Source organism: Cuculus canorus, chromosome 3 (assembly GCF_017976375.1).
Source record: "Cuculus canorus isolate bCucCan1 chromosome 3, bCucCan1.pri, whole genome shotgun sequence".
Lineage (NCBI taxonomy): Eukaryota > Metazoa > Chordata > Aves > Cuculiformes > Cuculidae > Cuculus > Cuculus canorus.
In genome coordinates, this window is record NC_071403.1 from 18,592,020 (window position 1) to 18,606,871 (window position 14,852).

At 42.4% G+C, this 14,852-nt stretch overlaps 1 protein-coding gene across 3 annotated transcripts in view; it reads left to right on the forward strand.

The window, feature by feature from the left end:
• LOC104062723 (nuclear receptor subfamily 0 group B member 2-like) overlaps window positions 1-10,738 on the forward strand; it is a 40,323-nt gene extending 29,585 nt beyond the window's left edge. For 2 of the 3 annotated variants that reach the window (XM_054063661.1, XM_009564830.2), the window contains exons 3-4: window positions 4,675-5,262; window positions 9,361-10,730. In XM_054063661.1, the coding sequence (XP_053919636.1) occupies window positions 4,675-5,262; window positions 9,361-9,614 (842 nt within the window). In that variant the 3' untranslated portion in view covers window positions 9,615-10,730. Of the gene's footprint in view, window positions 1-4,674; window positions 5,263-9,360 lie in introns of all 3 variants that reach the window. The other variant, XM_054063662.1, reaches the window with a different exon arrangement.
• Window positions 10,739-14,852: the final 4,114 nt, after the last annotated feature.

Sequence of the window (14,852 nt, forward strand, 5' to 3'; positions counted from 1 at the left end):
TATTTTTTTTTACCCTGATATAAGAGCAAGAGCATACCAAATCCTGTGGATGTCATGTCAGATCAAGTTTTATTTTTTTACACACAGAGCTCCTTGACACAGGGTGATGTGGATGTTCATGTGGCTTCAAGAGCAAACTGCACGAGATCATAGGGTACATATTAATTGAGGCTTATTAAATGCATGAAATCACTCTGGTTCAGGAACTCACCAAATGATTGAAGGCAAGAAAAGCAGTGCTAAGAAGAGTGCTATATATCTTACAAGTCTTCCTGAGGGCTCATGTTTTGGCTACTGCCAAAATAAGGATGAGATGGCCACTTAAACTCTTATATTATCTGAAAAGTCTCTTCAGCCTCCCAAATATCTATTAGGTGAATTAAGCCATGGATTAAGAGCCAAAAACATTACATGGCTTATGCTTTTGGACCCAACAGGCTATTTTAGAATGAGTATAAGTCACTGGATATTTAATAGTAACAAATATCCCTCAGCTGCTGCTGACTTCATGACACTGACCCTGCTGTCGCACACTGGTTAGAAAGGGTAGTAGCCTGGGAGAGGGGCTATTCGTAAAGGCTTGTGGGGATAGGACCAGGGGGAATGGGGATAAACTGGAGAGGGACAGGTTTAGACTAGACATAAGGAAGAATTTCTTCACCTGAGAATCGTGAGACACTGGCACAGGTTGCCCAGGGAGGTTGTGGCTGCCCCATTCCTGGAGGTGTTCAAGGCCAGGTTGGATGGGGCCTTGGGCAGCCTGGTCTAGTGGGAGGTGTCACTGCCCATGGCAGGGGGGGTTGGAACTACATGATCTTTAAGGTCCCTTCCAACCCAAACTATGCTATGATACTACTATGATACTATGACCATCCACACTTACCAGGCAGTTTCCGCAAACCCGAGAAATCCAGGGATTTTAGGAAAAAAGGTTGCATCATGTGTGAATCATCTAAACAACAAAGATTAAGAGCTATATTAAGTATATGTTACCCGTAACAATAGTATATAGGCATGCAAAAAAATTATCGCTCATGGAGGATACAGAGATGGCAGCCTTGTTTGGAACAGGACAATTCCTAGCAATGTTGTGAATAACCACGAGGGGTTTGTAGCAATTTTATGTATGGACTTATGATGCAGTTTTTTTGGTTTGAATGGTGGCACTTGTGCCCAATGAGCAATTCTGATGGTTGCAGAGACAATGCGGTGGCAGTGAGTATTTTTGGATGCATGTGCTTTGTTGACAGAAAAGGTGTATAAATGCAAAACAAAAAAAAAATAACATTTATGTGATTGCGTCTTACTATTCTCAAGTCATCATGCTAGAAACAGCTAAAATAGAAGTCCATGGGGATTTCTCACATCACAGAATTGGCACTTCAATACAGACTCCTGAGTCTGAGTAATCATTGAAGTCCTGAGTAATCATTCTCTCAGAAAAAGCTGATGATGTGTCCTTAGCAGTTGCAATGAGGCAGTAACCTTTACTCTGTATTTTAGGTAAGCAGTCATAAAGCTATTATAATATACCAGGAATTCCTGTTAGAAAATTATAGTTTGCTTCTGTCTCTTAGAACTATAAACAGTCAAAGGAAATAAACCATAATAAATAGAAAAGGTATCTAGTACCATATGTTACTGATGTCAGGACTCTCTTCATTTAGCTGCTGCAAGACCTCAGAAAAGTCAGAAAGGAACCAACTTAATTTAGAGCAGAACTTTAATATGCACAATTAATAAGAACTGTGAAATGATGATATGAACCATGAGGGTGAGATGATGATGAATTGTGAAATGGTGCTGATTTCATCTGAAGTCAAAGATTTCTCTCCTTGCAGCAGAAGAGTTCACCAGAATTAGGGGACAGAAATTCTTTTCGCAGTTTTTGTGAAAGAATTATTTTAGTAAGCTCAATCTCTTTTTCTAGAGTCATTATCCAATCCATGTAACTCATGCAGATCTTCAGATGGCATTAGCCCTGCAGCTAGAATTCATTCCACTGAACCTCAGCCCAGCGAGAATTTTACAGTGAGAAGAATGGTGTATTCTAGAGATTTCTCTCTTGCTGTGCCATATAACCTAAAAAGTTCTTTGATACCGCAGCAATGGACAACAGTAGAGAGCTGTTAAATGGACAGAGAGATGGACAAGCAAATCCCATTGGGTGTTCAGTGGTCTGTGCCCCCTTGACCTTCACTGCAGTTAGTGGTAGTTGCACATCAGCAGCACTTCGAGATTGTTCAGCTTTGGAGCAGTCACCTCTTCCTCCACTTTTTGTCTCCTCAGAAGGGGAAAATTTTATAACATAAATATCAAGGAGAGGTAAATAAAAGGAAAATTTAAAATGGGCTAACATGGAAAAAACAAACATTTGTAGCAAAGCACAGATTTGCAGCTATGCATCCGATGGGACAGCCTTTACACACTTAAGGCTTGGAGATCTAACAGATGGAGCTCATAGAGCTGTTGTTTTTTAATGCTCATTTTTTGTTAACACATGCTAAGAGCCCAAATTGTAGGAATGCATGAACATTATCCTTGGTGAAAAATATTAGTACCTCTTCCCCTAGTATAAAAGCAAGTATGGGAGTGCAAAGTGGCAAAAATCTGGATTATCAATTTCTTCTTATTAAGGCTGAATTTCTTGCATTCCTACTACTTATTTTTCCCTGATGGTGATCGAAGAGTCCTGACAATTCTATTATTCAGCTTTTGCTCTGCTATAGAAGTTCACACATACAATAGTCTGAATTGCTGTTTTGCTCTCTTTCTTCATTGTTTTTATTTGCACAGTTTCTATCAAGAATATTTAATTCTTGATAATATTTAATTCTTGATCAAGAAGGATGTTGAGACTCTGGAGCGTGTCCAGAGAAGAGCAACAAAGCTGGTGAGGGGGCTGGAGAACAAGTCTTACAAGGAGCGGCTGAGAGAGCTGGGGTTGTTTAGCCTGGAGAAGAGGAGGCTGAGGGGAGACCTTATTACTCTCTACAGCTACCTGAAAGGAGGTTGTGGAGAGGAGGGAGCTGGCCTCTTCTCCCAAGTGACAGAGGACAGGACAAGAGGGAATGGCCTGAAGCTCTGTCAGGGGAGGTTCAGGTTGGATATCAGAAAAAAATTCTTCACAGTAAGAGTCATTGGCTACTGGAACAGGCTGCCCAGGGAGGGGGTCGAGTCACCTTCCCTGGAGGTGTTTAAGGAACGGGTGGATGAAGTGCTTAGGGACATGGTTTAGGGAGTGTTAGGAATGGTTGGACTCGATGATCCAATGGGTCCTTTCCAACCTTGTGATTCTGTGATTCTGTGATTCTGTGTAATTGCATGGCAAGTCTGGGAGAAGTCTGCACATTCTATGGTTGAAATTATCATATGTGAAACGCAGAGATAACATTGTAATGAGCTATAGCAGCTGACTTTCTCTGAAGTCTCACTTAAATTTTCCACGAATGTGAAATAATTCCTATACATGAGATTTTCATGTCTGGGACTTCCACCTGTGAGCTCCCTGACATAGGTGTCACATTGTCTCAGCTACAGCGTAGAGTATGAATAATGTTAAGTGCTCTGTGATAACTAATGGTAAACACCCACAGAGCTTTCAGGTGGCTCCTTTCAACAAGAAATAAAGACATGTACTCAAGGGACTACTACCACAGCATCATTCAGAAGTATAAATGTATTTCTGTGCACTCCAGAGCACAGTGTATCAATAAAAATATCATAGAATCATAGAATAGTTAGAGTTGGAAAAGACCTTAAAGATCATCCAGTTCCAACCTCCCCCCGCCATGAGCAGGGAAACTTCCCACTAGATTATGCTGCCCAAGGCCTTGAACACCTCCAGGGATGGGGCATCCACAACTTCCCTGGGCAACCTGTGCCAGTGCCTCACCGTTCTCATGGTGAAGAGATTCCCCCTTACGTCTAGTCTAAGTCTGCCCCTCTCCGGTTTATACCCATTGTCCCTAGTCTTATCACTTGTAACACACCCTTGTAAACAGTCCCTCCCCAGCTTTCCTGTAGCTCTTTCAGGTACTGGAACGTTTCCTTAAGGTTTCCTCAGATCTTTCTCTTCTCCAGGCTGGACAACCCCAACTCTCTCAGCCTGTCTTCTCACATGGAAGGTGCTCCAGCCCTTTGGTCATGTTTGTAGCCTTCCTTTGGACCCGTTACAACAGTCCCATATCCTTCTTATGTTGAGAATTCCAGAACTGGACACGATATTCCAGATGAGGTCTCAAATACTCCAGATGAAGTCTGGACAATTTGTTCCTTCTTCATTTATGTTGTCATAGTTTTGACTGGGCTTCCCTTTAGGGGCAGGTTGTACGTGTCATTAGCTGGGCTCCGCAAAGCGCCACTGCTGGGAGCATCAGCACAGTGGCAGAAGGCCAGGCACAGCCTGCCTGCACCGGGACAGGGTGGCGAGCAGCGCCCAAGCCCTCCTGCTGCCCCAGAGCTAGGAAACCCTGTGTGACACTGGCAGCTCGCAGCCCCGCCTTGTTCGAAACAGAGTGGTGAAAATAAAGTTCAAGGTAACTTTACAGATCAGGGTCATATTACTTTTCAGCCACCTGTGTATATAAAAAGTACACAACGCCACGCCGTATGGCAGAAATGATCTTCCCTGCTCTTGAGGCATAGCTCCACACACACTATTTCTTGCCACAGGGAACTCTGGCTCTATGGCTACCAAGATCCCAGCTGAGAAATTTGGGAAATACCAGTGTGAGACCCACCATGCTAAGAGCATCCTGTACCAGATCCTCAACAAAGAGCACAGAAGAGAGACCACGTGGCACCAGCAGTATTGCAGTCTCCATCGCTCTACGGGAAACAAAGGCTGCCCTTGTATGGACAGAAGAAAAGCTGTCCTGAAAATGCCAGAAGCCACATGCAGAAAAGCTTCTGAAGTGCTCTTGAAGACTTTAACTTTTATTAGAAACTTGCCTTCTTTTTATCATGTGCCTTGGGAGGATCAGCTTGTCCTCATACAGCAGAACTGGGCCCCCCTTTTTGTCCTTGGCATGGCACAAGAAGGGGTGGATTTTGACCTGACAGAGATTTCCGCCCCTAGTTTATTGAAAAAAATCCTCCTCAACCAGTCTTTAACAGCTAGCAATGAACCAGGCAGCTCATCACAGGGAGCACCTTTAGCAGAAGTTCAGAAGATGAAGAATTTATTGTGGAAATTCTGGGATCTGGACATAAGTGCAAAAGAATATGCCTATCTTAAAGGTATTATTCTTTTTAATTCTGGTAAGTTCTCCTGGAAATTACATAGATAATTATATGCCTAGAAGAACATTTGGCATTTTCATTTGCATATAGGTAAATGTTTAGTTTTACTCTTTTCTATGAATATAGCTAAATGTTCTCAAAACCCTACATACCACAGTTTAATGATTTTCTGCCTGAAGTGTTTTATTTAGGTTCCTTGGATGTGTCCAGTAGGCCATCCATTGTAAGCCAAGCCAGCTTCTCTTTTAGACAAATTTTAAGTCATAAAGAATTAACCATGTCACTGCAAACTGATTTCCAGTTCAAAGGTAATACAGCAGCCTCACCCATAGTACAGCAAAGGGGAGATGGTACGTGATATAAGTATTAGAAGTATTTTAACAAAGACATCCTCTGTAGCAAGAAGATTAAAGATAAAATAATCTGTATAATTTGATTTTCATCATTGAGACAAAAGCATACTGTCTTCAGGTTCCATAGCTTTTATTTATTTATCCTTTAGTATCTCTACATTCAAAGCCCAGGACAGCAGTCATGGAGCAAAATAATTGGACAAAGGATTGCATCCTTTTATTTCTGGTGCCAAGTTCAGCCTCTTTAGGAAGGAAGGCTGCCTAGGTCAGCACCATGGAGTGCATGAGTCACTAAAAGCTGAGCTCTAAGTGCACTAAAGTAAATGGAAAGACTTACCGACTCCAGTTTGCTCTGGCTCAGATCCCCAACTCCTTCCACAGCAATCACTGCTGTTGGCTGCCCTGTCAGCAGTGTGCTATGCTTGGGACTGCACCAAAACGATACTTGACTGCCTCAGTTACTCCATACTGTTTCTTGTGGTGAATGGTTTATAGGCTGCTCAAAGGCTGTAGTGGCTTTATATTTGTTTCCAATAGCCTTCAAATTCTGATTCTTGAGATATAATGTCATCCAGATGTTTAGTATTGACTTGCGTGTCTATGCCGTAACACCAAGCCAGAGGAGTTCATTTCAGTGCAAGTTGTTGTCTCAGTTTTTCACAATAAAATCAGGCTGAAAGAAGCCACCAGTTGTACCCAGAGTGATGATAAGAAGAAATCCCTCATCTGCAGTGGCTTACACAGTTTAAATAGCAGGCACTTTTACTATCTCTGTGGATAAAATGCAATTTTCACCTAAGGAGAAAGCAACAGAAGCAGTATTATGTTCTGGATTTGTGCCTCCTGACTCCTGCTGCTTCCCCGAGGTGCCATATGAGAGGCCCAGCAGCTTTTCGTGCTGTCTGCAGACACTGTCCAGAGTTTCGGGGGGACTCCCTAAGTTCTTAGGCAGGATGACCCATTTTCTGAGTTTGGTGGAATGCGTTCAAAACCTTCTTGCAGAAGGCCACTGGGAGGACTTCCATTAAGCCTAGACTTAATGGACTCCAGATGAAACAGTCACAGTCTAACTCCGGGTTGAAACAGACACTCAGGGCTTTTACACAGACCAAACCACCCTTCCTCTACCTGTTTTGCCACAAACAAACCTGCACAGCTGACATTTCACAATTACTATTTTTACAGCTTTTGAACACATTCCACCAAACTCTGGAAATATTTTCAACATACATGCAGCTCATTTTCATCTACCCACTTAGTTTTGTCCTGATGTTTGGCCAAATCTTAATATTTTTCCGGCCTAAGTTCTAAGAGGATTTCAGGCAGCCACCAGCAGGGATAATACTAAACCCACTCCTGGATCATGAATTACCTCATCTGGGCTCCCATCCTGAGTGTTTTATTCTTGCTAGGGCCACCAAAACTGGTTGAGGCAAAGGGGAAGGACCAGGCACAGCACAGTCCGGAGCTGGTTATGAGTGGGAGTTCAACACAGTGCCCAGAAATGCAGTTGTAGCAGCACGGCTAGGCCAGTGCTTGGGCAAGAAGCATAACAAAGAAGTATGGCAAAACTCTGCTTGTGCCCTAAGTGATCCCTTGAGGCAGAGAGATTCCGCTTGCTATCATAAAAAAAGTCCCTTTGGGGACAGGGTGGCAGGTGGCATAAAGTGTAGGTCCTCCCACTAAAGCATAATCCGTGCAGCACTTCCGTGCCAGAGGTTCTTCCTGGGTTACTGATTGACCACATCTGGGCCAGCAAGAACCTGCAAAGGAGAAAGCATGCAGCCAACCTCAGAGGCGAAATTAGGCAGCCTTGCATCAACTGAATCTGGCCTCTCTAGAACACATTGCCATCCCTGGTCTTTGCAGTGGTGGTTCAGTTAGGTGGCTTTGGAGTGGTCAAGCTGTGTATGGGGGAAGGATCCAGCTGTAAGCCCTTCTCAAGGACCCAAACAGTATGTCACAGGAAGGAGCAGGTAGGACTGTCCCACTGTGAACAGCACAGAGTGAGGTGAAACTGCTCATGCTGCTTTTCACAATTATAGGAAAAGCAATGGGAACTATGCAGTGAAGAGAGGAGAATTATGAAGAACAGTGCTGCTATTGTATCAGTGTCGTATATATACTTAAGGAGTTGTTATATATATATGTAACTCCATGAAGGCTGCGACAGGACTTCTGTTAAAAAAGGCGCTCTTACAAGGTTTACAGTTCAGATGGAAACCTGTGTTTAGCTGAATATTATTACAAGAGATCTGAGAACAAGATGTTTCCCATTATTTATAAATGAAAACCAGTGTTTGATTACATATAAAAAAGCAAACAGGGGAGTTAGGCAAATTTGAAGGACTATAAGCAACTGCAGTTTCATCCTGAATATACACAATCCTGATGACTTCCTTTCCATGAAAAATCCAACACTTGGAACCATTCTAACAGCTTGCAGCTGGTGGTAATCCTGGTGGAGAAGATGACTTTTCCAAACCTTTCATTTCTGGCTAGGCTGGTTGCAGGCTTTGCTGAAGCTTCCTCTCCTCTGGCAGTGATGTCTAGGGAGAAGAGAGCTGCTGAAGACTGACAAAGGGCTGCCAGCCACAATCTGAAAAAAACCCAGCCAGTCTGGTTTTGCCCTTGTACAGCGCGCCAGGCAAGAAGGCAGAACCTCCCACACTTAAATGAATGATCTTGTGTGAAACATTCCCCAGTCTAAGCTATTCAGACCCCAATCAAGGGAAGTTTGGAGCAGATCACTGTAGAAGATGCTAAATGGGCCTGGAGTGTGTGCTAGGAGACAGATTAAAATAAGAGGTGGGAGGCAGGAAAGACAGAAGTCAAAACTTGGGAATTTATGCTACCCTTGTCCAGGCTTCAATAATTCTAGGAAAGAAAAGACGGTGTTATCTTCAGGTGGTGAGGACAGGAAGCAACAGGTTGCCAAGGGCTACATGACAAGGTAATCCCACCAGAGACAAAGGATAAACATGAGGTGTCCTTTGAACTGAGCCCTCGCACCCATGAAGATCTTCAGTGAGCCAGCAGGTTTCAAGTCATGTGCTATAGGAGGTATGTAATTGAGGCTCAAGACCTTACTCTGCAGGACAGAGACTTCTCCCTTTTCAGAAATGGCTGAGGAAAGGGACTACGAAAACAGGAAATACAATTATCTATCCTACTCCTGTGAGTCATGATACACCTCACAGAGAACCTTCATGCTCCTTTTAGACTGTAAATTTAGATATACAGATAGCGTGGTGAACCATAGCGCTCCAGCTTAGACTAGCACGCAGAGGCAACAATAGGAGGGAGACAGGGCTATGTAGACTGGAAACCTATCTCTTCAGACTTCCAGCCTGCTTGCTGCTCCAAATCACCACCTCCATCTTCCTGTTACCCACCTACCTTAGATTAGAGTTGGAATGTTTCCACGTACTCAGACTATGGTCTCACCATCATTTGGTAGGTAGCCAACACCGTAAAGCTTCTTCTCCACATGGATAGAGTCAAAGTTACCTCCAGTCACCATTTCAAAGCTGGATTTAACATTATGGGCTAGATTCCAATATGCTTATAATGCTGCTCAAAGTTTCTTCAAATTATTGAACTAGGCTTATCTTCTTTTTCAAAAAATATATGTTTAGAAAGGTTTTATTGTTTTCTAGAGAAAGTAGTAGTATAAGCTAGGAAACCAGACACCCATCATTATGAAAGGCACAGAACGGAAGTGTTTACTCAAGACACATTGTTTTACTTTTTATTTTGACAGGATGTTATGCCCTAAAATATCTCCCCTATATACAAACACTGCAGCAGGAAGCTCAGCAAGCCTTGATGGAGTTTATCTCAACAATGTTCCACAGGAACCTATGCAGGTTTGCTTGGATTCTTCAGCTAATTGCCTCTCTTAGAGACATTGATGCAGAAGCTATTGAAAAGCTCTTCTTCAGACCCATCCTAGGAGAGGCCACCTTAAATGTATTAGTTCTAGAAACCCTATACATCAAGCCAAATTGCCTTTGAAAACAGATGACATCTGTGCGCTCAAATACATATTTTTGAAAAGATGGGAGGATTTTATGAGCTAAACACATTTCAAACAAATCGCTGATGCATCTTTGTAAGCCATATATAATTTTTTGTAAGATGAAGTAATTTTGTATATTTTAGAATTAAAAGCAGAGATACCTAACCATTTCACGTTTCTGTGTGCTTTCAAAAACCTGTATTCTAATGCATTCAAAGAGCATCTAGCATATTTTCCACTTGTGCCAGGTTCAACTGTATTATTTCTACTGAGCATTTTTATAGCTGTTTAAAACTATATCACATGCTTTTGGCTTTCTAGAAGCTTTTGCTTTCAGAAAAAAAGGGCAGCAATAAATTTTATTCACTGCATCCCAAATTGAAGATGAATACATATGTAAAAGGCTGATCCATGTAAAATCAGAATAAATCCTCCTTTTTCCCTGGATGTCATTCTCTGATCCCAACCCCTTTTCTGTTCCACTAAGAACTCTAGTTCTTGGCTGTAGTTGCTTGATGCAGCTCCCCCATACTAACCAATTTCTTACAGGTTCCTTTTCTAAGTCTTGCATTAAACTGTGGGCTTTAAACCCCTCTCCCATTATTCACAAAGTCCTTCCCTGACTAAGAAACTGAACAATACAATTCAAAAACTTGTAGACTAGACAAAAGACGTAGTTCAGGATTGTTTCCAGGATGGGAATAGCAAAGGTTGAAAGCTATCATGTTATGCCATAAGCAGCAGAACTGATGTAGCAGTTTCCTACCTATTTAAGACCTTTTCCATTTAGCCCTCCCTGCACCCTTTTATAATTACCCTCACTCCCCTCCAAACTTATGGCAGATGTTTGTTGGGCAGCAGATGCTGAAATATGGTTTCCTACAGATGTGTACAATTTGTTCCTCTCTCTCTCACTGCAAGATTTCCATGTCTCCACCTCCAAGTGAACTATGGCATGCCCCAAAACATTTCACTGTCTCCTATCTGTGTGGCTGAAGAAGAGGCAGCATATGTTTGGGTTGGCACCAACCTATATGTGTGTGCTGACTGGTCATCCATCAGGATAAAAAAAACCATTAAGCTTATATTTTGCTGCAGTAAGAGAAGTTATTTGTATCTCTTTTCTGCCCCATTCCTCTCTCAATGGTTTCCACGAAACTTAAGAGGAATTAATTTCTGAGTTTTCTCAAAAGAGGCTCCATAATAGTTTTGTTTGGCAAGGAGCTCAAATTCACCAAATGAGGACTGGCAAGCAGGTAGACAGAAGGACAGTGTATGATAACTTAAACGATGCTTGCTTAGAAAGTCAAGCTAAAACGGTAAGAAAAAGGACTTACATATATATAAACACACACACATCAATACATTATTTATATGCAGAGAAAGATGTTCAAAGGACTTTAAAAGAAAGTCAATCAAGGAAAAAAAAAAGAAGTTTAAATAAGAAGAGTTTACTACCTACCAGTTTTGACCCAGTATCACACATTTGTTTCCCACTTTGGTAATTGAGAAATTGTAAAATCGGGGGAAAAAGCAAATCCCAAATAATACAAACCAACTAAGCCCCGGGTTACTAGTGATCAAGCAACAACCCCTCCAGTTAACAAAAGTCACCTTCCTGTGTTACAAGTAATAAAACCTTTCAGAAATTAAGCTTTTTGGACAGATGTTTTCCATGGTCTTTCAGCAGGCTTTCTTCAGGCTAGCAGTTTTCAGTAGGTTTTTGCTAAATTGCTTCAAAAGTACTGCCACAGATGAAGTGGTGGGTGGCAACAGGATTTTCCATGTTCCGTTGTTTGTGTTAGTGAATGGAAATATTAGTTATGGAGATTTGCTTTTTGTCTGTTCTTTTCAAGATGCACCCAAGCTGTATAAATCCAGAAGCCATATCTGTACATTTGGTATCGACAATATCATATGGTAGCAGACATATGAGTGTCTCTCTCTCAAACACCTCCCAAGTCCACACAGCTTCCACCTTCTGGCTACTACAAATGCTCCATTTGCACACATGACAGCACGGCACAGGCCAGGGCTACAGGAGCGAGACTCAGCTGGTTTTGCAGATACTGGAACTTCTGCAATGAGAACAGGATGAATATCTCTGCTCTGGTCTTAGTGTTCCCACTGCTGGTGTGAAGAGAGCAGAGAGGGGAGAAAACACCCTCAGCTCAGCAGGACCAGAGGAATTTTGGGTAGAGGTAAAAAGTATAGAAAACACGTAAAATAAGAAATAGTCACAGATGGTTAGAGACGGGGGTAAAAAGGGTGATCAAAAAAAGCAGGAGAGGGGTACAGAAGCGGCTTATTAATAGAGCTAATTTCTGTGTAGGGTCCAGCTTACCTTTACAAGCCAAAGGCCTGCTCAGTCACTCCCCAACAACCTGAACCAAGCACAGGGCTCATGATTCACTAGCCTGAATTTCAGGCTACTGAGAGCACAACAGACAGTCTCTGCTCACAGCTTTACTTCTTATCAAAATCTGCCTCAAGGTCTTTGACTTTATCTTCAAGGTATACAATGGCTTCAATTCAACTTTCTTTGAATTGAAGGGTACAATGCCAACAAATTCCCATGGCTTGGCTCACCTGGAACACAATGCTATATTTGCTGACTACTCTTTTAGCCTGATGGGTATCTATCTAACCAGCTGTCTGAAAAGAATACCCAGCACTCCACAGTGAAGCTCATTATCAACTTCTTTGGTTTAAGATGGTATTACTTTCTACCATAAAGGCAAATTTGAGGCTCCAAAGTGAACTCTCACAAGGTCCTCATGGATCTCGCCTCATTGTGCTTTGAATGCAACATTCAGTCCATCAACAGATCTTTAACAAAACATACCTTTTTTTTAGTCTGTATGTAATTAAAAGACTCAACAACCTTGAGCTTAAACTCTACTTAACCAAACATTCCCTGTCTCACAGACCTGATACCAGAGAAAGCATGAATGTTAAGAATGATTTTCTTTTCCTGTTCAAAGGGGCTGAGGTGGTATTGTCTTGCTGAGGCCAGAGTAAGAATCTGTATCTAATGTAATTAAGCTGTGTATGAAGGTGAAGGCCATGAAGGTATGAGAGGCAGGCAGGAACAGGAGAGGTGAGGGATCATGAACAGAGATTAGGAGCAAAAGCAGGAGCTCCCTCTGGAAGAAGGAGAGGCACAGCACAAGGCAGCCTTTGGAGGCCAAAGGGAGTAACAAATTGGGATGGAGAAGCAGAGACAGAAATGAACAGAAGGCAAGAGGAAGTAATAGAAGAGTCCTCCCCACCAGAAAATAATAAAAAGAAAGGGAAAAAAAAGAAAACAAAGAGGAGAGAAAAGTTCCTTAAGCTTTTGGAATTGTAACCAGAAGCACTGTTTCTCCAGCTGTGAAATCCAGCAGCAAAGCATACATCTCCATCCCCCTCTAGTGCCCAGGGGATGACAGGATGACAGTATTGCCACCACCTGGAATGGGAGCTTAGCTGATGGAGACCTGCCAAGTAAAGTACCGAGCCCTGTTGATGACCCAGGCAGAGCTTTCACTCAGAGACACCTTTCCTTTCTTGGTTGCTGATTTCTTCAAAATACCATATGAGAATATTTTTAAATTGTTACAAGAAACTTACATTTGCAAAATCAAGAATGAAAAAGTAAATAAAATTTCCTTGAGAAATCTTATTCCAACCTCCTTCTGGATACTATCATAAGCTTTTTCCCCTCAGGGCTCTGTACCTTACATAGGGCAAAGAACGGCTTGTGCTGTGGGAATTTGTTGTGCCCGTGCAATCAAGGAGGCTGCGGTTGGCTAAGGCTCATAAGGCTTTCATTGCAGCACCAGCACTGCAAAACCTGGATTAAAATGGAATGTTTTAATTCAAAAACTAAAATTTCACTTTGGCTGGAAAGCATAGGCAAGTCATAATCTGTCTTAGATATAATTTTACTAAGCCAACTGTTTTAGAGGACAGATATGTGAAAAATGTGTTGCTGTACTTTATCATAGAATTATAGAATTATAGAATGACCGGGTTGGAAAAGACCTCTTGGATCATCGAGTCCAACCATTCCTATCTGCCACTAAACCATGTCCCTGAGCACCTCGTCTACTCGTCTTTTAAACACCTCCAGGGATGGTGACTCAACCCCCTCCCTGGGCAGCCTCTGCCAGTGCCTGATAACCCTTTCTGTGAAAATTTTTTTTCTGATGTCCAGTCTGAACCTCCCCTGGTGCAGCTTGAGGCCATTGCTCCTTGTCCTGTCCCCTGTCACTTGGGAGAAGAGGCCAGCTCCCTCCTCTCCACAACCTCCTTTCAGGTAGTTGTAGAGAGCAATAAGGTCTCCCCTCAGCTTCCTCTTCTCCAGGCTAAACAACCCCAGCTCTCTCAGCTGCTTCTCATAACACTTGTTCTCCAGCCCCCTCACCAGCTTCGTTTCTTTTCTCTGGACACTCCAGAGCCTCAACATCCTCCTTGAAGTGAGGGGCCAGAACTGAACACAGTATTCGAGGTGCAATATTATATTAATATAGACACACAGGGAAACATATGCCATTTACTTTCATCACAGGTCCACTGAAAAAAATGCTGCCTAACTCAGGGGAAAAGACCTGGAGACAAGTTTCTGTAATAAAGAAATAAATTTGTAAAATAAAATATAAAGGCTACAGAAGCTCCAATTATTTGAATGACAAAAAACGGATCTCGGTGAAAGCAGCTTAACTAATTGTACAGAAATCCTCAATCTTTTGCAGTGGGGACACAAGACGGGAGAGTGAGTCAGTAGTTCAGTTTTGCTTGGGCTTGTTATCAGCTGTTGTCCTAGGTGAGGTTGTGATTTTGAAAGTACAAGCTGTCATTCTTCCTGAAGGTGCTCTCTCTCTCTCTCTCTCTCTCTCTCTGCCGCGGGGCCGGGTAGGAGAAACGTTGCAAAGTGAAGCACTCCACATCTCGCCTGAGATAAGAACTTCTTCACCAAAGGAGGACAAATCCAAAGCTATCTGCTATCAGGTAATCTCAGGAGAATGCAAAGATTAAAGCAGCGTGGGAATGGTTCCATTTCAGTTACAGCAGAAACAGTGCGAGCCATGCACAGTCACATAAGGATAATGGAAATTTATTGTGGCTGAGACAGTAGTCAGGATAGCAGGAGAGGAACTTGCATACTAAAGGCCTTGTTTATGCAGATGACCACACAGTGAAGGATCTAACAACTTTGACCACCAGGAACCTATTAGCAATTAAAACTGATA